This window comes from Fukomys damarensis, unplaced genomic scaffold, assembly GCF_012274545.1.
Source record: "Fukomys damarensis isolate Sample0158 unplaced genomic scaffold, DMR_v1.0_HiC HiC_scaffold_21, whole genome shotgun sequence".
Lineage (NCBI taxonomy): Eukaryota > Metazoa > Chordata > Mammalia > Rodentia > Bathyergidae > Fukomys > Fukomys damarensis.
The window spans coordinates 8,614,519-8,637,975 of record NW_022900933.1 but is presented as its reverse complement, the minus strand read 5'-3'; the positions used below and the strand labels follow the sequence as shown (position 1 = coordinate 8,637,975).

Genomic DNA, 23,457 nt, shown 5'->3' with positions numbered 1-23,457 from the left:
CACGGAAATTAAATAATATCCTCCTGAACAACCAATGGGTAACAGCTGAAATTAAAGAAGAAATTAGACAGTTTCTATGACTAAACTATAATACTAATGCAACATACTGGAACTCAGGGCATGCAATTAAAGTCCAACAAGGGAAATTTACAGCAGTGAATTCCCACATCAGAAAAACAGAGCAAGCTCAATTAAATAACCTAACATTGAACTTTAAGCTTCTAGAAAAAAAGCAAGTTAAACCCAAAATGGAAATTATAATGATCAGAGCAGAAAGTAAAGCAATGAAGACTAAGAAAATAATACAAAGAATCAAGGAAATGAAGAGTTGGTTCTGCCAAAGATTAATTAAAGTAGGGGCTGGGGATTTAGCTCAGTGGTTCTGCCACCTGCCTTGCAAGTGCAAGAAGGACCTGAGTTCGATCCCCGGTACCAAAAAAAAAAAAAAAAAAAAAAAAAAAAAAGATTAATTAAAATAGACAAGTCCTTAGCCAACCTTATCAACAAAAGGAAAGAAAAGGCTCAAATCCATGAAATTAGGAATCAAAAGGGCAAAATCACCTTGGATTCTGCAGAAATCCAAAAGATCAACAATACCTACTTCAAGAACCTATATTCTAAGAAGATGGAAAACACAGATGAAGGAAACAGATTCCTAGATACAGATGAATTACCAAAGCTGAATCAAGAAGATATAAAAATTCTAAACTACCCAATATGAGTCATTGAAATTGAAGATGTAATTAAAAACCTGCCAACAAAGAAAAGCCCAGGCCTTGATGGATTCACTGCTGAATTCTATAAGAACTTTAAAGACGATCTAATGGCACTACTTCTCAAACTCCTTAATGAAATTGAAAGAAAAGCAATATTCCCAAACTCATTCCTAAAAGCAAGCATTAACCTGAAAATAAAAACAGAGACAAATCCAACCAAAAAGGAGAACTACAGGCCAATTTCTTTAATGAACATACATGCAAAAATCCTCAACAAGATACTGGCAAACAGAATGCAGCAAATCATGACCAAGTAGGATTCATCCCAGGGATGCAGGGATGACTCAACATGCACAAATCAATAAATAATACACCACATTAACAGAACCAAGAACAAAAACCACAGGCTCTTCAATAGACATAGAAAAAGCATTTGACAAAGTCCAATATCCATTCATGATAAAATCTCTACTGAAAATTGGAATGTAAGGTCTTTATTTCAATAAGATGAAAGCCATCTATAACAAATCAATAGCCAACATTACACTAAGTGGTAAAAAACTGAAAGCTTCACTCTAAAATCAGGCACAAGACAAGGATGCCCATTGTCACCACTCCCGTTCAATATAGTTCTGGAAATATTAGCCCGAGCACTTAGACAAGAAAAAGAAACAAAAGGACTATGGATAGGAAAGGAAGAAGTTAAATTATCAGTACTTGCTGACATGATACCCTACATAGAAGAGCCTCAAAATTCCACCAAAAGACTCCTAGAATAAATAACCAAATTTAGCAGTGCAGCAGGATACAAGCTCAATACTCAAAAATCAAGAGCATTCATTCTCAAACCAAGTGTGGTGGCGCACACCTGTAATCCCAGCATTGGGGAGGCTGAGGTGGGAGGACTGCCTGGGGTTTGAGGCCAGCCTGGACTACAGAGCAAAACGCTGTCTCAAAAAAGAAAAAGATTTTTTTGTTTGTTTGTTTGTTTTTTGGTACTGGGGATCGAACTCCGGTCCTTGTGCTTGTGAGGCTGGTGGCAGAACCACTGAGCTAAATCCGCAGCCCGCAATAGTTTTCTTGTACACAAATAATAAACTCACTGACAGGAATTAGAGAAACAACACCTTTCACAGTAGCATCAAGAATGACAGTCAGGCATGCTGCCACAAAGCTACATGTCTGGCCCCAGACAACCCTTCCGCACTCTTCCACACCTGACTCTGGGCAGCCATTTTAAGCCAATTCGTAACTTCTTATATATTTGTATATCTTGCATTAAATCTGTTTCTCTAGAGAGCACAGACTAATACAGTTATTGTTATGAAAAGTCTGAAAGAAAGCCAAAAAAACTACATATATGCTGTTTATGGGTAACACATGTAATAAGAGTACAAAAATGTCGGTGATGTGATTTGAGTCCAATTTAGGGCACGGTCATCTCAGGGAGGGAAAAGAATGGAAGAGGGTTGCAGAGAGGCCAACAGGGAAAGGAGAGAGGACCCAAAAATGCTGAACAGTTGTTCTATAATCTGAAGAAGTTCGAATGAGATCTGTCAGCCATTCTGCTGTTTGAATGAACAGGGAAGATTAAAAAGGCACAGATGAGAAAAGAAGGCAGCCTCCTAATAGGCAGCTTTCAGTGTTTCTACCTGTGAAGTGGGAAGCAGGCCTTTGTAACACATGCTTGTGACCACCTATACAGGCCCACATGTGACCACGGTGACCGTCTCTGTGGGGTGCCTGTCCTGGGTTCTTACACAGGCTCAGAGCGTCCCCTGCCAAGCTGTTGTGGGACGGCTTGCAGTGGGGAACATCCTACCCTCACAGGTGGACATCATTTTTTTCCAGTACTGGGGATTGAGCTCAGGGCCTTTGCACTGAGCTACATCCCCAGCCCCTTAAGTTTTTTACTTTGACATGGGTCTCACTAAGATGCTAAATTGCCCAGGTTGGGGTTGAACTTGTAATCTTCCTCCTGCCTCAGCTTCCCAGAGTGCTGGCATTAAACATTTGTACCACCAGGCTTAGCTCTGACACTTTTTTTGTTTTTTTTTTTTTTTTTTTTTTTCCCAGACAGGGCCTTGCTATGCAGTTTAGGCTGGCCTTGAACTCATTTATGTATCCAGGCTGACCTCAAACTTGTGACAATTCTCCCACCTCAGCCTCCCTAGCGCTGCACCATCACATCTGGCTTTGACACCTATTTTTTCTTTGCAGTGCTGGGGATGGAACCCAAGACCTTGCGTGGGCATGCTAGGCGAGAGCGCTACCACTGAGTGACACCCTAAGCCCAGGCCTGACATCTTTTGAGGTAAGCAGACAAGCACACAATAAACAAACATGTGGCAGGTTGTAGGGGAGCACAAGACAGCGCTTCTGGGGCCCTGTCCTTTTCAGAACAGACATTTCTAAGTTGAGACCTCCATGAGAGACAGTATCAGCCCTTCACCACCGGCTGGGGTTCACAGGCTGTCTGAGAAAGAGGTCAGTGGGGCACCAACTCTGGAACAAAGGCAGAAAATCTCCCCAGGACCCGAGTTTTCCAGAGTGCACTCCCTCCAAGATCACAGCCTCACTAGAGGCTGTAAAACTAGATGAGGGCAAGGAACCCAAGCTTCCCAGTGCCCCCACACAGCTGGTTCTGCGGGACAAGAGTGGCTGCTCTGCCCTCTCCACCCTCTGTCCTAGCACCAGGGAGGGAAGCGCACAGAGCCCCACCCGCCTTACCAGAGCGTTCTCGGGCGCCCCCACCACCACGTCATGCAGCATGGCTCCGCTGCCGAAGTGCTGGGCGATGGACAGGCCGCTCAGGCAGTAGCAGGTGTGGTAGAAGTCTCGAGACCTGAAGGACAGGCAGCTCTGAGCAGGCACCCCCTGCACCCTCACACCCCCAAATGTGACTCCACGGACCCAGGGCCCATGTGGGGACTGCGCATCCCACCCTGACCCCTGCTCAGCTGGATCAGGCGCAGCCTTGCCCGGCAGTGGGTCTGGAAGCCCATCCTCCAACCCTGGCCCACAGCAGGACCTCATCTGACTCCTCCCCCGGTGGTGCTGGGGATCAAATCCAGCACCTTGCACATGGGAGGCAAGCGCTGCACCATGGAGCAGTGCCCCAGCCGTGGTAACTGTAGCTTTAGAGTTGGTCTTTCCAGCTATCTGGAAGCAGCTCTCCCGGAGGTGCTGAGGCTAATTAACATACTTCTCTAGACAAAGACCAAAACGTCCAGAAGTGAGCCACATTCTTCCTGATAATGGCTGGGCTGGTCTTCCCCTGATGCCGACAGCAGCAGGGAGTATGTGGGCCTTGTGCATTCTGAGCAAGTGCTCTACCACTGAGCTACACCCCCAGCTCACATCCTGTTTTAATTAAATCAGTTTGGCTTACCAAAAAAAGGGGGAGATGAAGAAAGACATCAACTGAGCAATCCATTCCGCAGTCTGGGGAAGAGCAGGGTGGGAGATGGGGATGGCGTGGGCAGCTGCAGGGGCAGAACTATGGGGCCTCGAAGGGGACACTCTCCACTGAACTCCTCCTGGCCACACTAGCATTGAGCGGCCCCAAGGGACCCAGCCTTCCCTGTCACCCTGCGCTCCCCAAGGGCAGAACTCACTTGCCGGGCTTGTCCAGAAGGCCTCCCGCGGGGCACTGGCAGCACATGAGCAGGTACTCCTGCAGGGCCTTCTGGTGGAACATCCAGTGGCTCATGCCGAGGGCTGGGTCGCCTGTGAAGGGAAGAGGGTCAGCCGAGGTGGAGGAGGAGGAGGAGGAGGAGGAGCAGCGATCATTTGCATTTTACCACACAGAGGGGAGAGCCTGGCCCTGCACTTCCTGTCCTCCCAACATGCCCCTAACCTGGCGTGAGGCAGGGGCAGCTGTTCACAGCAGAGGCTCCCCTGCCTTGACACTCACCCTGCTGACCTGAATGCTCCAGCCGTCCAGCTCTGCCCTAGCACGATGTGCCTGTTCCTGAACTGGTCCTCACACTTCCCTCCAGGCACCCGAGGACTTTTCCTCTAGCATCACTGTGACCCCACACTGAAACTGTCAGCGAGACTAAGCAGCTAAAGAAATTCTTTGCACGGATAACACGTCCTGCTCATTCTCCTGCTTTTCTAAGCCAGAACTTAATCTATCTACAAAGGAAATTCTGTTTTTTGTAGCAACCCCACCCCCACCCAATTCTCTGCAATTAAAATGGTCAGCAAAAATTGTATCTACTCATTTATTTTGATTTGCAAGCCTTTGACTACTAAATAGGAAGAAATTTTTCCCATAACTTCTTATTACTAGTTGCATTTCCTTTTTCTTTCCCCCCTTTGGTACTTGGGGTCAAACTCAGGACTTCACGCTTACAAGGCAGATGGCGGCACCACTGAGCTAAATCCCCAGCCCTGAATTACCTTTTGAGAGTGTATATACTCTGTCCTGAAGTCTAATGGCCAATTTTTATTAATCTAACTTTTTATTATATTTTTCTATAATATAGGCTCTACCTATTTCTTTTTGTTCTTTTATGTGTGCTGAAATACATACTATATATAGGGTATGGGTTTTGGGGGGAGGGTGTTGAAAATGTTGTAAAATTTATTGTGATGATGGTTGTATAATTTTATGAACACATTAAAAACCACTGAATTATATACTTCAATGGCTGAGCTATACAGTATGTGAATTATATCTCCACAAAGCTATTATATTATTTTTTATTTTTTAAGCTGTTATTTTAAAAAGCATATTTATTAAACTTTGGGATAACTGCATCAAAAATTTTATATAAAATACACCCTTATTTCTTTTTTTTTTACACTCTTATTTCATACCCTAGAACAAAAAACTATTGCTATGAGGTAAATTAACCTATGTTGAAAACTGGAATCTGAAAGGAAAGTGCTACATTCATTACTAAAAAGATTAGGGTGTTTCAGTTACTTATTGAAGTTTAAGAGTTCAGAGTTCATAAACTCTATAAGGAGTTTTCAGGAATCTTGATTTTTGTTTTTGCTTTTGTTTTCTAATAGTACTGGGGACTGAACCCAGGGCCTTCACACCGGCTACATCAGCAGCCCTTCTATAAAAATTTTTTTAATTTCTGAGACAGGGTCTTGTGAAATTGCCAAATTGTCCAGGCTGGGCCCGAACTTGCAATCCTCTGCCCTCAGCCTCCTACAGTGCTGGGATTACAAGCCTGAAATCTTGAATTTGAACCCCAGCACATACAAAAGGAGATACGATGACAGGGTGCTAAACCACAGATGGAAATCTGCCTTTGAAATCCTTTATACCTCCTCTTCTTGAATTACAGATCCCCACTATCAGGTTATTCTGCATTTCAAGGTTCTTTTTGTCTAACAAATCAAAAGTCTTGCTAACCTATAACTTTCAGGCACAGCACCACATAGCTCCACTCCACAGATGGACAAGAAAAGGCCTAGGTACGTCTAGTGTCCGCCAGCCCAGAGGCTGCTGCTCTGTGTGGGTCCATAAAATGAAACAACACTGAGTTATCACTGGGCATCTGTCAGCTATTAATAATAATCCCTTCTGGTATCATTGAGAGTGTGAGATGGGAAGAAAATAGCTGAAGAAGTGGGAAGGGGAGGGGAAGGGGAGAAGAAATCAGGGGAAAGAAACAACGTGAAAAAAGGGAAAAAGGAAAACATAATCTTCGTAAATAGGGAAGGGTGAAGGGAGAGAAGGGAGGGCAGGGGTGTGGGGAAAAAACAAGAACCAAGACCTGTCATGGAAAGGTACAAGGTCCCAATGATGACTGTACCTGTATTGTTCACTTTAAATGTACCAATAAACTTAATGGGGGAAAAATAATAATCCATTCTCCTACTCAGACGTTGTTTCTGATGAGGAGGTCGACCCTGGCAGGGAGTTCCTGATGGTCACCTGCTGAGTCGCTGAGTCAGGGAAGGGCCGGGCTTGGGCTCTGTGCTGTGTCAAACCTTTTCTTTATTGTGAGCAGTATGATCGTTGCCTTTTTCTTCGATGGTGCTGGGGATCCAACCCAGGGCCTCATGTATACTAGGTATGCACACCGCCACTGAGCCCCATTCCCGGCCCAGTCATTACATTTTTCAAGATGTATTGCAGCCGGGGATGCAGTGGTAGTGTCCGCACTTGGCACACGTATGCCCCTGGGCTTAACCCTTAGCACACACATACTACATTGGTGGTGCTAGGGATTGAACCCAGAGGTACTCCACCACTGAGCTATATCCACAGGTCTTTTTAGTTTTGATTTCAAGACAAAGTCTCATGAAATTGCCCAGGTAGGACTCAAACTTGAGATCCTCAGCCTCTCACCAGACTGGAATTACAGGTAAATGCCACTGTGCCTGGCGCCCAGCCCTTTTTTATTGTGAGACAGGGTCTAAGTCGCTAAATTGCTCAAGCTGGGCTTGAACTGGGGTGATCCTCCCAGAGTGTTGAGATTACAGGCATGCAACACCCCCGTAGGCAACATTCTCTTGACTCAGCTTCACAGTATGTCTTTAAATCAGGTGGTTTATGCACCATCACCTACCTATTAGTTTTTTTCATTTTCATAAACAACTTAGAATCAATTTATAGACTTACAAAAAAAGTGCTGGAGTCAAGCATGGTGGTAGAGGTCTGTATAGTAATCCTAATACTTGGGGACTCTGAGGCAGGAAGAATCCAAGTTCAAGCGTCCTGGCCAACTTAGTGACTTAGCAAGATCTTGTCTCAAAATGTAAATTTTTTTAAAAGAAAGGTTTAGGGATATAGATCAATGTGAAGACCCTGGGTTCAAACTTCAGTACCCCCCAAAGAAAATCCTGCCGAAGTTTGAATTGAGAGTGCCTTGGATATATAAAAACTGACTGTTAAGGACTCTAAGTAATTAAGAAAAGCAAAACAAAAAAAATTTTTTTGGTATTGGAGATTGAAATCAAGTTAGCCATATTCACAGTCTTTTTTATTTTATTTTATTTTACTTTAAGACAGAGTCTCAAAATAATGCAATTAACTAAATTGCCTAGGCTGGGCTTGAACTTGTAATTTTCCTGCCTCAGCCTCCCAGTGTGCTGGGAATACAGGTGTGTGCCACTATGCTTGGCCCCTGAACATTTTTTAAATAAAAAATTTAAAATGTATTTGCTTACTAAAAACCACAAGTATAATGCCTATTTTTTTTATTTTTTGTGGTACCGGGAATCAAACTCCGGACCTCGTGTTCGTGAGACAGGCGCAGTACCGCTGAACTATGTCTCAGCCCTGTATATGTTTTTAAAGCATATAGTTCAAAAAGACATAGTTCACTAAGTAATATCCCTTCTTCTGTCTTCTACTCACCTATCAAAGGTACCTATTGTTAGAGGAGTTGTTCTGATTTTGGTTTTTGTTTTTTTCTTTCTTTGGTACAGGAGCTTGAACCCAGGGCCTTTCCACTGAGCTATATCCCAGCCCTTTTTCACTTTGAGACAGGGTCTCACTAAGTAGCTAAATTGTGCAGACTGGGCTCAAATTTGTGCTTCCTCCTTCAGCCTCCAGAGTGCTGGGACTACAGGCCTGCATCACCATGCCCAGCTCGCTAGAAGAGTTTTGCATATGCTTCCAAGAAAAGCTGACGTAGACCAGCCTGTGTGCACATGAGTGTTCAGGCCCGGCCTTTCATGCTTTATGTGGTATGTGGGAGCACTTTCCACGCCAGCCCCATGCATGGAGTCAGTGATGTGGGTGCTGTTTGGAGAGATCACGATTATTTGGCTGTTAACCTTTTGATGGGCATTCCAGGTTTGCTATTAGAACTCTAATTCAATACACATCTTTTGCTAAGATCTCTGCAGGCCAGTTCCTGACATGCACTTGCTGAGTTCAAAGAGTAAGTGCCCTTACAATTCAAAGAGTCTCTAGACTGTGCTCCAAGAGCCGATGTGCCTCTGTACATCCCCACCAACCATACAAAACAGCTGTTTCCCACTCTCCTGGACACAGCATGCACATCAAGTTTTTAAGTTTGTGCCAATCGGGTAATAAGGAATAGTGTCCCACTGCTCTGTGTGCATTTCTTTAACTATAAATACGTGGGACAACCCTGCGGCCAGCTGGTCTGCCGTCACACAGCCAACCTGCTAACTGCTGCTGGTAGCAGTTATGTCTACACCACCAGTCACTTCGCCTCATGGACTTTGCTTTCATGTCTGCAAAATGGGAATGGCAAAATACCTATTTTATAGGGCTGTTCTGAGCTTCAAATGAGAAAATGGAGGCAAAATGCTCAATAAGGCCAGGCAATATCATGAGTGCTTGGGAAGTCTCAGCTGCCACCAGTAGAGGAACAGCTATGAAGGAAAAGTGGTAATGGCAATGGCTTTCTCTCTAGGCCCTGTCTGTTCAGATTATTAAGCCACTTTTCAGGTGAGTGTTCTTCCATTTCTTACTGATTTTTATGACACTTTTCAAGTTAACTGGCCCTTCATCATCTGTCACTAATATATTTCCTATCTTCTTACTGTTTTGTTTAGATAATTTTCCCTTCTTTTGTAAAATAATCTTTGCTGTTCTTCTTTATACTAGAAATACATATTGACTGTAGAAAAATAGAAAATATAGTACAAACAAAAAAAGATAAACATCATCTGTAATTTCACATCTCAGAGTCTTTCTATTCATTTTTTTAAATATGGAATTTGTGTTACCCTTGTAATCTTCTCCATGTTGTTCATTTGTTTGTTTGTTTGTTTGTTTATTTAGTATATGTGCTGCTGAAGCAAGCACTCTTTCTATTAATTCTTAAGTGCCAAGTCTTCATTAAAAATGAGATTACAAGCTGGGCGTGGTGGCACATACCTATAAACCCATCACTCAGGAGGCTGAGGCAGGAGGACTGTTGTGAGTTCGAGACCAGCCTGGGCTACATAGTGAGTTTCAGGTCAGTCTCAACTACAGAGTGATATCCTGTCTCAAAACACAAAACAAAACAAAACAAAACAAACAAACAAACAAAAAAACAGAGAGAGAGAGAGAGGGAGAGATTATAGGGCCAGGGATCTAGCTCAGTGGTTACCGCACCTGCCTCACTAGCACAAGGGCCCGAGTTTGATCCCCAGTACCAAAAAAAAAGATTACACATATTCTTTGAAACCTACCTATGATGATAGTATGGAGTGAATACGTTTCTACAATTCATCTCCTTTAGAATGCAAAGTCAATATGTTGTCCATTGCTCAAAACACACCCCTTCCTCCCAGACTCCAGTCTGTTCCAAGTCGGAGGAACTCACCCTTTTGGAGGAAGGGGAAGGGGAAGGGCTCAGGTCTACACAAGCCTCGCCCCAGGCAACAAAACAAGATCCAAGGTTTCCAGGCAGCATTTTCCCTAAGCAAAGATCTGAATGGAACTGAATGGAACTTCAAGACCCACACTATCAGCCAGGTCCCTAGTGCCCCTGCTACGGCTCTCTAGATTTCCTGGCATTGCAGAATTACAACATCTCATCCCTGCCAAGGACAGGACTGCAAAAGACTGAGGCTTTTTCCCAGGTGCCTGATCTCATCAGTTCCAAACACAGAGTTCACCAATACACCAAGTCATTCCTTTTTTGGAAACACTGGCCTCCCAGGGGATTCCTGCCATCCCTTTAGTTAGTGGTCAAGCTCAGACTGTGCAGGCTCCAGAGTCAGGGGAATTATTTCCTTAATACCCTGGGACCTAAATCCAGAGGTCCCAGGCCGGGAAGAGGAAGATGACAGAAACTCTGGTAACCTGAGTCCAAAGTGGCCACAATCCAATAACTCCAATGAAATTAAGAAACTAAAGAATGAGGCTCAGAAAGAACAAACAAGAAGGAAAAGGGTGTGGGCAGAAGAAAAGAATCTCATCTTTTATACTTGAGCAAATTAATTAATTACTCAACAGAGTCCAAAGAAAAGCTTCCCTCTGGGCCAAGAGATCTCTGCAGGAACAGATCAGCACCCAGCAAGGTAGCCACGACATCCCCTCTCCTGCTGTCACTCTCAGAGAAAGTAAATGAGGGCAAGGACTCAGGAGGCAGCAGGCAGCAAAGGAGGGAATGTTCCCAGAGTTTCTGCTCTGTTTTGGTTTTGCATCTCCCACAAAAAAAGGATGTGGATTTCTCCAGTCTATGGTACAGGTAGAACAAAAGTGCGTTTATGATGGTTCAGTGAACTTAAAACATTTCTAACGGTGACAGCTATCAGCCAGGCCTGGTGGACATTTCCCCAGAGAGCTCTGGTTCTCTGCCTTATGCAACCAACTCCCATCACTGCTGTGACCACGTGCATCGTGTGGGTCTGCAGCCGTGATGTGACCTGGCTTCACACCCAGCTGAGGCCACCGTCACCATAGGTCCAGGACAGGAGCGTCTGCCCCTCGGCATAGCAGAGCCACTCAAAGCCATTTAAAGGGTGCCCACCCTGCCCCAGCCAGTTCCAAGAAGCAATGACAGACCCTAAGGTACTGGAACTAAGCTACTCGACACATGCATGTCCCAAGGCAGGAGGTTCCACACCTAGCTCTCAGTATCCAGGATACAAGATCTCCTAGACACATGCCCTGGCTTCCCCACCCTGGCCAGCACAACCTGGCTCACCTTGAGCATGCAGTGCACGGTGGAGCAGCGTTAGGAGCCCGGCCTGCCAGAAGGAGTAGCAGCCATCCACCAGCTTGTTGCAGCGGCCCTGAAATCCACCTTCAAATCTCATCTGCCGGCTTGTTACCCAGTGCTGAGAATGACACGGAGACAGAGGCAGCTGTGAGCAGGACACACACAGTCCAGCAGTGGGAAGGAGGCTCCTTGGCATGTGGCTTCTTGAGCCTTGGCTTCAGGGCTCCTGCTGTCTTCCCTTCCTCCCCTCCATGCCACAACTATTTAGACTCAGTTTTGAGGCAACAAGCACTGGTCTCTGCCCAGTGCCCAACAGACAACCAACCGCCTTTTCCTCAGTTCCAAACTGGTGTGGAGGCGGAGAGAACAGAGACCACTCTGGCCTGTAGGGTCTACACAAGTCTCGTAGCAAACACGGCTTGCACAGGGACTCTGAGACAAGAGCTGCAGCTCTTTTCTCATGACTTCTCTGCTCAGGGAAGTTTATTCCAAGTAAATACATGGGATTTTGTGGCATATCTGACCTGATTATTCCAAACTGTTCTACTTCACCTCGTACGGGAAGACATTCATCTCGGGTTTCTTCTTGGAGACTTTTTGTTTTGGTGGTGGTAACAGAGGTAGATCCCAGGGTACATACTACCCCTGAGCTCCATCCTCCGTCCTTTTTATTTATTTTTAAATTTTGAAAGAGGTTCTCACTAAATTGCCAAGATTGATTTGAACTTGCAATCTTCCTGTCTCGGCCTCCCTCAGCACTAGGATTACAAGCGTCCTGATTACCATGTGATGACCCTCTGGTATAGTCCTCACTTCTCCAGAGGATCCTGGGTAGCAGATGGGAGAAATTCTTTTACTCTGAGGCTATAAACCGATAGGTGATGTCATCCAGTAGTCACACGTGACACCATTCCTCACTTACCTCCTAGTTTTCTACACACGCTACCCTTAAGATCAAGACAGCTGTGGCTCCTAGGAACGAGCAGAACCAACTGGCTGAGCAGATGTAACATTCAGTTCCCTCCCCAGCCTGAAGGAGTCCAAGCCCCAGCCCTTGTATGCAGAGCTGACTTACTGAACCAGAGGTACAGAGGTTACTGCACCTGCCACCTTCCTAGACTGCACTCTAGAGTTACTCCACAGAAGGGTCCAGCCATCCTTTGACACTGTAGAATCTACGTTCCTTCCCAGTCCTTAGCACTGTCCACAGAGTCACCACCCCAAAATCTGTTTTTCTTGAGGTAGGGTCTTGCTCTGCAGCCCAGGCTGGCCTTTAGCTAGTGATCCTCCTGCCTCAGCCTCCCAAGTGCTGGGATTAAATGCTTGTGCTACCACACCTGGCTCCAACAACCCCAAATTCTTAAAAGATGGAGGAGGGAAAAAAGACGCCAAAATACTGTACTTCAGGTTCAGGTAGCAACGCATCCCCAGTCAGTCAGAATGAGCCAGTGCTGTAGGGACAGTGCCAGTTCAGAGAAGCAGGCTAAGCACTACTCATTCTCCCTTTTTACTTATCCCACAGGTTAAGTGTTTTCAAGGCAGACAGTCTTTCCCCCCAGTGCTGAGCCCAAGCATTGGTTCTGTTCCCCTTGGCTGTACGAATTCATTAGACCCTTCAGATACAGGAAGTAGCCCTTCCAAAGCAAATGGAGGGAAGGGGGCAGCCTGGGTTAGAGAGAGACGCTAACATTCAGAGTACCTGCTATGTGTTGGGCTGTTTGTAAAGGTTCTCTCTTCTAACCTGCACAGAATACAGGTCGTTACTCTTGTCTATCAGAAGGAAGAACAGTGAATCTAGACACACTGGCCGTTGGCGCAGTCACCTGGCCCGTGCTCACTTCGGCAGCACAGATACAAGGTGATTTGGCTGGGAAGTAGCAGAGACTGGGATCAAATCCGAGTATCATCGTTACAGCTTTGCGAACTGTCAGTCACAAATTATACTCCCTATTTCTGCCTGGGACGTGGACTTTCATGCTTCATCTTTGTTAGTGATCGGGTTTGTAAACGTCTCATAAACTCTTGAGTGCAGTGTACAAAGCTGCTCAGTTCAGCATCAACCTCCACGGCCTCAAGAGGCTTCAAGGAGAGCATGGAGGCTTCCTGAGGACGAGGATAGAAAGCTGCCGGGTAAACCTCTCAGACTATCACAGAGTCCCGGGGTCCAGGCACCTGAACTCGGGGAGCTGGTTTGCTGTGAGGTCATAGCAGGAGCTCCTGCTCCCCAGAGACAAGAGTGGAGCCCTCGGTGTGGCTGTGTTCTGTGTTTCAGCTCTCCCCCGAGCAGTGACCTACAATCTACGGACTCCATGAAGCTGACTGCTTTCTGACCTCTCTGAGTCCTGGTCGGGAGCTTGGGTCCAGACACAAACGCTGGGCCACAAACAGCCGCCCAGCTCCGCCTGAAGAACTCACTTGAGCGCAGGTACTAACTGTTCACACTGGCAGTGCAAGCTTGGCTTCAGAGCGCTTCAGAGCTCTCCTTACGACTTCTTCTCTTAGGACACTCTTCCTGTGACAGAGACACCGCAAATCCTAATGGACCGAGCCATACTTTTTGTAGAAGTATGAGAAAGGTATTCTGGCTCATTCCAAAATGTCTACAGGACTTAAAGAGGACTCTAGAGTCGACCTAGTACACTATGTAGAAAACTGGACACAGGCACAGAAAAGTGAAGAAGAGAGCGGAGAGGGCACTGTGTATCACAGGGTAGCTGCTCGCCTCCCTGTGCGGTGCCTCCCTGAGCACTGTGCTCAGAGCCCCAGCACCACATCTAAAGCGCATCCCAGGAGCTCATGTGAGCTCAAGGCTGGAACTCGGTTAGCCCTCCCATGGCCCAAACCCCCCAGATCAGAGTCCCACCACAAGGACCCCAGCCCAGGGAGTAAGTGGCCCAACAGACACCTACCAGTAAGCTCTTCAAGTTCAAGCAGCGTTCTTTCTGGAGGATCACCAGTGCAGCCAGGCCACAGAAAGTGTAGCCGCCATGTGCTTCCATCCCTGGCACCCCACCGATACCGCCTTCCCAGTTCTGACACCTGTGGAGGGAGGGATTGCCAGAGGAGGACTGAGTGGCCCAGCGAGAGGTGCGCAGGAAGCGTCCCCACCCTGCACATCCAGGGAAGAGAATGCGCTGCTAGACTGGGGAGGCATCACCGTCACCAGCACGAAGGAAGGGTGCTGACATTAGCTGCTGGAGATGCCTTCTCCTAGAACACAAAATAGATCCAAAAATCCCCAGAAATTTAGAAGCAGTCTATTTGAATAAGAAATCTAGTATCTCAAATTATTACTCTTTGGGAAAATAATATAAAATCCAGTGTGTAGCATAACCATCAGGTTAGTAAAGTTGAAAAATAAATGTTATCTTTGAGTACAAGGTCTATTAGTGAAAATCCTTTTCATTTTTCTGTTTTCACCTAACATTTTCCCCTCGTCCCAGGGAATCTAGCCAGTGCCAATACGCTAGGCGAGAGCTCTCCCACCGAGCCATACCTCCGCTCTTTTCACAGTTTCTTGAATAAATGCATACTTTTATAAGTATCCAGAAATACACACACTTTTTATATGTGATCTTGCTGTGTTGCCCAGGGTGATGTTGAACTTGAAGGCTCAAGCAGTCTCCCACCTCAGCCTCCCAAGTAGCTAGGGGTACAGGCATGTGTCACTGTACCCAGCTTAGAACTGTTCAAAATTAAACATTACTTTTTAAAATGGTAATATCATATATTCAGATTATTTATGATTATTATAATTACTCTTTGGGGTCAGACTACCCATTAAGAATATATTTTCTAGTCATAATAGCATGCATAATAAAAAACTGGGCTGGGGATATAGCTCAATGGTAAAGCCCAGGATATGCAAGGCTCTGGGTTCCATCCCCAGAATGGCAAATAACAAAAACAAAAACACACACACACAATCTTTGGCCTGGCAAGAAAGGGCCATTTCTAGGAATTAATATTTTAAAAATAACTAAGAATGTGTCCAAAAATCAGACTATAAGCATGTTTGTTACATTCTCATTTACAGCAACAAAATGTTAGACCAACTTAAAAGTTTAAGAGTAGCAGTCTAGTTGAGTAAATTATGAGATACCTGTGCAACAACATAGTACCCAGTCATCTCAAATGATGCTACACAAGTATGTTTGTTTGTTTGTTTGTTTATTGGTACCCAGGATCAAACTCAAGACCGTGCGCTTGCAAGGCAGGCGGTGGCACCACTGATCTAAATCCCGGCCCTAGAAGTATATTTAAAGATATCCCATCTATTACATGAGTGATGTTACAAAAGTCATCTATATGATACGATTTCATTTCAGAATTCTGGAAAAATATACACCACAAGAGTGTATCTATGGGCAGCGAACTACAAGTTATTAAGATTTTCTTTTCTTTGCTTGTGAAAGCAAATCTGTGAAATAATTTATTTACTTTTATTTATTTTGGCAGTGCGGGGGATTGAACCCAGGGCCTTGCATGTGCTAGGCTAGAGTTCTAGCACTGAGCCACACGCCCAGCCTGGCATTTTTTGTAAGTAGACTTTCACATGACAAGGCAGAACTTTCCTTTCAACAGCCTCTAAGTTTACCTAAGTCACCCTCCCTACGGGTGTGTCAGTCTCACACTCCTGCCTGATAGGGCTGCACACGTGAGCAAGCCTCACCCAAAAGCTGGCAGAGCCTCCAGATTCCTCTCCCTGGGATATCTTGGGCATCCCCAGTCCTTCCACAGAGAGCGTGCAGGCTCAAGAAGATCAGAGTGCAGAGGCCACAGTTAGCCTTAGCTCCCTCTGTCCCCTGATCCCCACCACCACTCTGACACAAACGTCCTAAGTGCTCTTTCTGGTGGAAGGCAGCAAGTTTGAAAGGTCCAGTCAGTGAATGTATGCAAGGAATCTCAAGATTTTTCTATTACTTAACTAGTCTTTGTTTAGCTGAAAAGGTAATACTCACTTAAAAGTTCTTGCTTTTAAAAGTACAAAAGGACAAACAATGAAAAGCAGGTCTCCTTCCACTCTAGCCTCCTGGTCCCTGTCACCAGTAGTAATTTTTGTCAAGTTTCTGTGCCTCAGTCTTTACACACACACACACACACACACACACACACATGTTCTACTTTCCCTTTGATTTTACACAAATGGGAGCATATAATACACACTCTTATGTACCTTTTTTCATTTAGTAAAATTCTTTGGGAGTTTCTTCTAGCTAAAGAGAATTGGACTTAACATAAGAGCCCAGTAAAATGAAAGTAAAGAATTTAAAAAGTGACAGAGGCACAGAGAAAGGGAACAGAAAGGATGTGAAAACAGACAGGAAATAACAAAACTGTGAAATCTCAGCAGGGGGGTTAAGAGAAACTCACTCCCGAGAGGTGACTCTGACAACCTATAGAAGGCAGGCACGCACACATGTGAATGAAGATGATTGGTTGCAAATTTATATAAGAAAAGTTAGTCCTGCAGGTCCCCTCCTCAAACCCCAAAGACGAGGGATCTCCAGAGAACAGGAAAGAGGTACAGACTAAAATGGGAGACTGGGGCAAGGGCACTGCACGGGCACAAACGCCCACGTCTGTCTCCACTACTAGTCAAGTGTGGGCTGCCACCTTCATACCCCATTCAGGAACCTGGAAGATTTCTCTCCAGAAAACTGATAAGCTCAAGAAAATGCCCCACAGAACAGAGAGATGAAATTCCCTGATGAATGGCTGGGTTTTAGCCCACCCTTGTCTCCATAGCCCCCACTGGCTTTTTAGTACTGGACTCTTAAGATAGGGACAGGGAGCTGCTAAATACCAGAAATCTGAGGAAAGATGAGGCAAGGGGTCCAAATAAAAATGAGGAAAAAATGCACGTTGCAGAGTCATATCATTAGATAAAAATATTATATGAAGAATATTTGCACAGATAAAATATCCCTAAAACAGAAGAATATAAAAATAAGTATTCAGGGCACAAAACTGTGCTCTGGAAAATTAAAAATAGGATCACAGAAATAAAAACAGGATTAGAAAATAAAGAGGGAAGCTATCAGCAAGTATAAGAAAAAAGATTGACAAAATACAGGCCAAGTTTTTAAAAAGAAATCAGAAGATTAACACTAGTAGAAGCTACCAACAAAAGCATACACAGAAAATAAAGAAAAAATTACCAAAGAAATACCATTCCAAAGTGTCTGCACAGAAGCGTATGTGCTTCCTGCAGGAGAGGCGTGCTGAGTGGCCAGTACCTGGAGTGAAAACCAGTTCGTATTCAAGTTCATCATCATTAAGTCTCCCAACAGCAGAAATAAAGGTTGTCAAAGTCTCCCATGAAGCAGATGGAGCGAGGACCGAGAAAAGAAGAGAGAAGCAAAACAGAAACACAGAGGCGTGGGCAACATGATGGCACTGGGGCGCGCAGCGTGCACAGTGGTTATCGTCACCCGCAGATCCACTGGTGGGACCTGTGTGCGTGTGCCTCCCCAGCCCCACGCCCCAACCCCAGGTTCTTGCTAAGTAGCTCAAGCTGGCCTCAAACTCAATGACTCCCAATCATCCTGCCTCAGCCTCCTCGGTGCTGGTATTACAGGAGTGTGCCACCATACTCAGCTCCACTTGATTTCTTTATATTCCAGCTTCATATAAAATTCAATATCCAACCATCTGACATATAAGAAAAGTATGACATGGCAAAGTTAGATACCCTCCAAGGCATAAAGCTAGTAACTACTGGCACAACTGGGACTCAGCCCCGGCGGCCAGGTTTCCGCATCCACAGGGTGCCTGATGAATCAATCCTGCTGCAGACCTCAGCTGCACTCTGCATATAACAGGAAGCAGCTTCCTGAGGGCAGCTCAAAACGGCTGAGCAACATACGCTGAGCCGGGTGGGGATTTGAACTTGGAGCGGACAACAGCAGGGCGTCAGGGCCTCTCTTCTGACTCCATCTTTCCTTGCTCTGCTTTGCCCTGATGCTTACGGCAGAAAGAAAGCCTTTCTTCCTGTCAGGAAAAAAGAGGCTGCCAGAAAGTGAGGAAGAATCCAGGAAGAGGAAAAGGAAAAGCCCAAATTCTGCCTGTAAACTCAGTCCAAGTTTCTAACTGATTGCTGAAATACAGGTAAGAGATGCAAACCAAAACTGATCTGAGATCAGAGCCACCGGCCGCCAAGGTGACAGCTTGAGGCCGGTCCGCTGAAAGCACGTTCACACACAGGCATGGCATCTTCTGGAGCAATCACATTCTAGTGGAATTCAGTCTCTGTCATACAGTATCCCCATACCCGGGACACAGAGCAAACTACCTAACGGACACACAAGCCGGGAAATGTGATGAGCTGACGCCAAGTTAACTGAACGAGGCTTGTTTGTTTGTTTGTTTGTTTGGAGACAAGGTCTCTCTATGTAGCCCAAGCTGGCCATGAACTCTCAGCCATCTTCCTGCCTCAGCCTGAGTGTTGGGATTATAGGCATGCGCCACCACACCTGGCTGGACAAGTGTTTTTAAAGCAGATCTAATTCTGTATTTGCCACAGGGAAGAAAAAGACACTCATAATACACTGAAAAACTAAGCCCAAGGAGTACCTGGTCTCAATCTCCACACTACAGATGACTTCTGAACCCCACCAAGTCCTCAGGAACACTGGTTATTATGATTATTTGCCTTATTAATAATGACAGCAGAAGCCAGAAGGAGAAAGAACAATACTCACACAATTCAGAAGGAATACCGTTTATACCATTTCCAACATGGAAATCTCTAACTAAATAAACTATTCAGTAGGTTCTGTGAACAGGATAAAGACACAGACAAGATGTTAAAAATCTCTCTTCCAGGTGTGTTTTGTTAAGACCTGTCAGAGTACAGTACATTAAAACAAGCGAGTCAACCAAACCATCCAACCAAACATACCCCCAAACAAAGGACAGGGCTTCAACAAAGCAGGGAAAGGAAGTGAATTTCAGGCTGAATGGAAGCTTCTGGATGCCCACTGAGCAGCAAGCTGAGAGCAATCTGTCCAGGCTAAAGCAGGGGCAGAGGGCTGCAAGAGGGATAATATTCATCCTATTTAGGAATATCAGACCCACGGATTTAACTCAATGGTGCTGCACCTGCCTGACAAACTCAAAGTCGTGAGTTCACTAATCCCAGGTAACACACACACACACACACACACACACACACACACACACACACACCAAAGCAGATCACCAGAGGTGCCTGTGGGGAGACTAATTTTACAGTGCTGGCAGAGAATTTGGGAATGAATTCATGATATACACATTCATGCCATGGATAACTCCAGGAAAATGAGTTATACAAAAAACTAAATATCATCACAGTATATCATTTGGTTTCAGTGCAAGTTATACAGTTTATATTTACATAGTAATAAGTACTATTTTGGTAAAATAAAAAATTTTAAATAGTACTCATGTATCTAGCATGGCTTTTGTTTTCTTTCTTTCTTGCTTTCCTTTTTTCTTTTGTGCCTAGGGATCAAAGCCAGGATCTCACGCATGCTGGGGAAGCGCCCTACCACGGAGCTACACTCCTGGCCCTGTTCACTCATTCATTCTTTCCTTCTTTCCTTTTCTCCCTGCCTCTTTCCTTTCTCTCTCCCTCGTCTGCTTTTCTTGCTTGCTTTGCTGCCTTCCTCCTTTTCTTCTTCTTCCCCTTCTTCCTGTCTTCTCCCATCTCTCTCCCTACCCCACCCCCGTTCCTCTCCATCCTTTCTTTTTTGGGGAGGGACAGGTTGGAGACAGGGCCTTACTACCTTCCGGGCTGGTCTCAAACTCACGATCCTCCTGCCTTTGTTCCCTAGGGCTAGATTACAATGGTGCATCACCACACCCAGCCCTGTTTTCTTCTCCAAATCATGAACCATTTGAAGCATCCAGGAAAGTTAGCACATAATACGGAGAACATATATGTATCTAACACCTAGCTTAGATTTAACCATGATGTACATATAAGGTTGTTATTGTTTGTTCATTTTGTTTTTTGATTTTAAAGAGAAGAGCTCTGACAGATATGGTTGATGTGTGTGGACCTCCTCTTTGCTCTTTACCAGAAGTAGCCACTGCCTAAAAGGAGCCCCCATCCTTACCTTGGTATATCTTTTTCCTATAAATGTTTTTATACCCTTCATACGAACAATATGGAATTGTTTTGCATGTTTTCAAATTTTAAGTAAATGTGCTGATGCAGTTGTATTTTAACATTTTTTTCCCAAAAGTACCATTCCTGAGGTTTATCCACATTGACACATGTAGCTCTAGCTCATTTGCTTCAAAACTACATTATATTCCAGTGGAACGCTGCCCTAACTTACCCACCACACGCTTATGAACGCTGAACCTGTTTCCGTCTTTTTGCTCTTATAAACGAGTCTATCTCTCGTCCCTTTCATGCATGTGTGTGTGTTTCTGCAGGAGTACAACGATTGGGTCATAAGCAAGGGCACTCGGAGCTACTGCTAGATTGCTCTCCAAACTGCTTAAATCAAGGTGGACGCCCACCAGTACTCTAGAAGACTTTGGCCTTTGCCAATCTAAACTGTAATGCAACATTAACGAAAGTCTGAATTATTAAAATGTGTAATTATGCAACCCTAATGTAATCTTATATCTCCCTCTAGTCCTTTTCAGTTTTGTCTTTATTTTTGTGAAGGAAAATCTTCATCACCTGCTCTCTAGGAGGCCAGGGGAGATCCTGGCTTCTCTCACCTGGCTATCCATTCAGCAGTGCCCTCAAAGAGGTCTGGAGTGATGATGTTCGTCAGAGAGGCCACCGAGGTGGCACAGTATGCACTTCTGGAAAGACAGAAACAGACAGGAAACGCATTAGGGGTCAAGCAGGAGCCTAAGCGAGGCCCACGGAACTTCCTGGGTGGATCACTTGCTTCGCCTAGGGAACTGTAATCACCTCCTGTGCTCATCCCTGGCACAAGGCCAGGCCTCCTGGGCCTCCAGCTGAGGGCTGTGACATTCTCTTTGGATAGAATTGCTCACAGCATGGCTTCAACGAAAGAACATGACATTCTATTCTCCCTCCCTCCACATGGTCACATCTATGTCAGAGGAAACAAGACCCGTATCAATTCATGTCAAAAGTGGATTTAGCTCCATTCAAAGACCTACAGTGGCTCCTTCGATTCTATGGTGCCATGGAAAGACATAATACTCGTCTATTTATTCAGCTGTCAGGACTGTTTTAGACCCAGGATTGGGGTCTGGATGTGGCATGAGCATATTAAAGATTAGCTACACATTTTCTGCAACAGATATATTGCAAAGCAGCTCACCGAATCCTAATGGCTGCTTAGATAAAACAAGAGGGAAATTAATAGGTGAGCCCCTTCTTTAACCTCTAGAGGGAAGAAAGAGCTCTGACTTGACTTCAGGCACCTCGCCAGTACAGATATAGACACACAACTTTTGATGAGAGACAAGGAGCACCTTTTTCTTTTTGTTGTTAGAGATTGAACCCATGTAAATATATGCTCAACTACTAAGCTACATCCCTAACTCCTATTTTTAAAAAACATTTATCCTGACAGGCATGGTGGCACACACCTGTAATCCCAGCACTCGGGAGGCTGAGGCAGGAGGATCGCTATGAGTTCGAGACCAGCCTGGGCTACATAGTGAGTTCCAGGTCAGTCTCAACTATATAGTGAGACCCTGTCTCAAAACAAAGCCAAAAAAATTATCCTACTTATTTGGAATGATTCTGCCATTCCATCCTTTCAGCTAATTCTTCTTAGAACACATTTTATTTGAGTTTGTTCCTGTCCTGGGAATGTCCACAGACTGCCTTTTCTTTTTGTACCGCAGTCTTTCAAATATCCAGCACGGGGAAGACAAAAACTATTTCTTCCAATTCTGCTCACAAATCCTTTTTCTAAGAGCTCCTAAGGAACATTAAACAAAGGAAAAAGATGGGCTGAGTTTCTACCTTACTCAGTAGAAACATAACGGGAAGCCTAACTCACTGGAGTATTCCCGAGAAACCTCTGTCCGGCCAGACAGACCTCTGTTTACCAGCCAGGCTCCTGCTGGCCAAAGGCACGGCGCAGGCACCAGGAACAGGTGAGAATTCTGTGTGGCGCTGCCCACTGTTGTCATTTGCCAGAAGCTAACTTCCAAGGTCGGGTCTAATTTCCTTGGGCCTTGATCCTCGCAGAGGGGCTCAGAAGTACTTGTCTCAAACGTTAATGTAACTTCTGGCCTATGAAGGAGCTTGTTTCTCACCAGTGTGACAGTTGAGAAGTGGAGAGTCCCAAGTCTCAGAGGGAGATGGGAGGGGACACGACTTTTCCAGTAGCTCCTTCCTCTCTCCCTGTGTCCAGTCACAGCTCTCAACTTTGTCTGCTCTTTACCTACCCTCCTGGCAGTCACCCAAATCCATCTCTATCCTCCACCTGATCAATCTCGGGTCCAGTCTCCCTCCTTCCAGTCCTAAAACACTACTCTCCATTCACAGCAAATGGAGAACATATAATAAAATACAAATCACATCACATAACTGCCAACCTAAAACGTGTCAGAATAAACTCCACACTTGTGAGAGTTCCCGGGCCGCCCCAGTCTGTTCCCAGCCCAGCTCTTGAACACACGTATGTTCTGTCACCTAAAGTTTTTGCAAATGTTAGATCTCTGTCTATCCGTCCCCCCCGACCCACCCACCAAAGGTCCCAAATCATATAATCTAGATTAAAGGTGAGGAATAAATCATAGCTCTTTCCTGAACTGCAATCAGAGCTATAAGCATTGAATGAGCTTGTCTCAGAAACAATCCCAAGTTGTGACAGACCTGAAAGGTCACACAGAGATCACCTCTGTCTAACCTGGAACGGGAAGAAGCTGGTTCTGGATGGCAATGTCCAGCTTCCCCGAAGGTCCACTGGCTGGTGCTTCCAGACAAAGGACAATTAAGGAAACGCCAGGTGAAAAGCAATGGAATCGGGGTCCTACCAGCAAAGTAAGGAACCTAGATAAAATCCACAAGCTCTATCCATACCCATATCCCCTACACTAGGGGTTGAACCTAGTATACTGAGCTACACCTCCAGCCCTTTTCAAATTTTGATACGGAGTTCACTGAATTGCTAAGTTGCTCAGGCTGGGCTCAAATTTGCAAT

General features: G+C 45.2%; 1 protein-coding gene across 1 annotated transcript in view; it reads right to left on the bottom strand.

The window, feature by feature from the left end:
• Positions 1 to 23,457, bottom strand: part of Fntb (farnesyltransferase, CAAX box, beta) — a 72,769-nt gene that overhangs the window by 8,347 nt on the left and 40,965 nt on the right. Inside the window, exons 7-11 of the mRNA XM_010603038.3 lie at positions 21,041 to 21,127; positions 14,230 to 14,359; positions 11,306 to 11,438; positions 4,334 to 4,445; positions 3,447 to 3,561 (exon numbers count right to left, since the gene is read on the bottom strand). Coding sequence (XP_010601340.1) covers positions 3,447 to 3,561; positions 4,334 to 4,445; positions 11,306 to 11,438; positions 14,230 to 14,359; positions 21,041 to 21,127 — 577 coding nt within the window. The remainder of the gene's footprint in view (positions 1 to 3,446; positions 3,562 to 4,333; positions 4,446 to 11,305; positions 11,439 to 14,229; positions 14,360 to 21,040; positions 21,128 to 23,457) is intronic.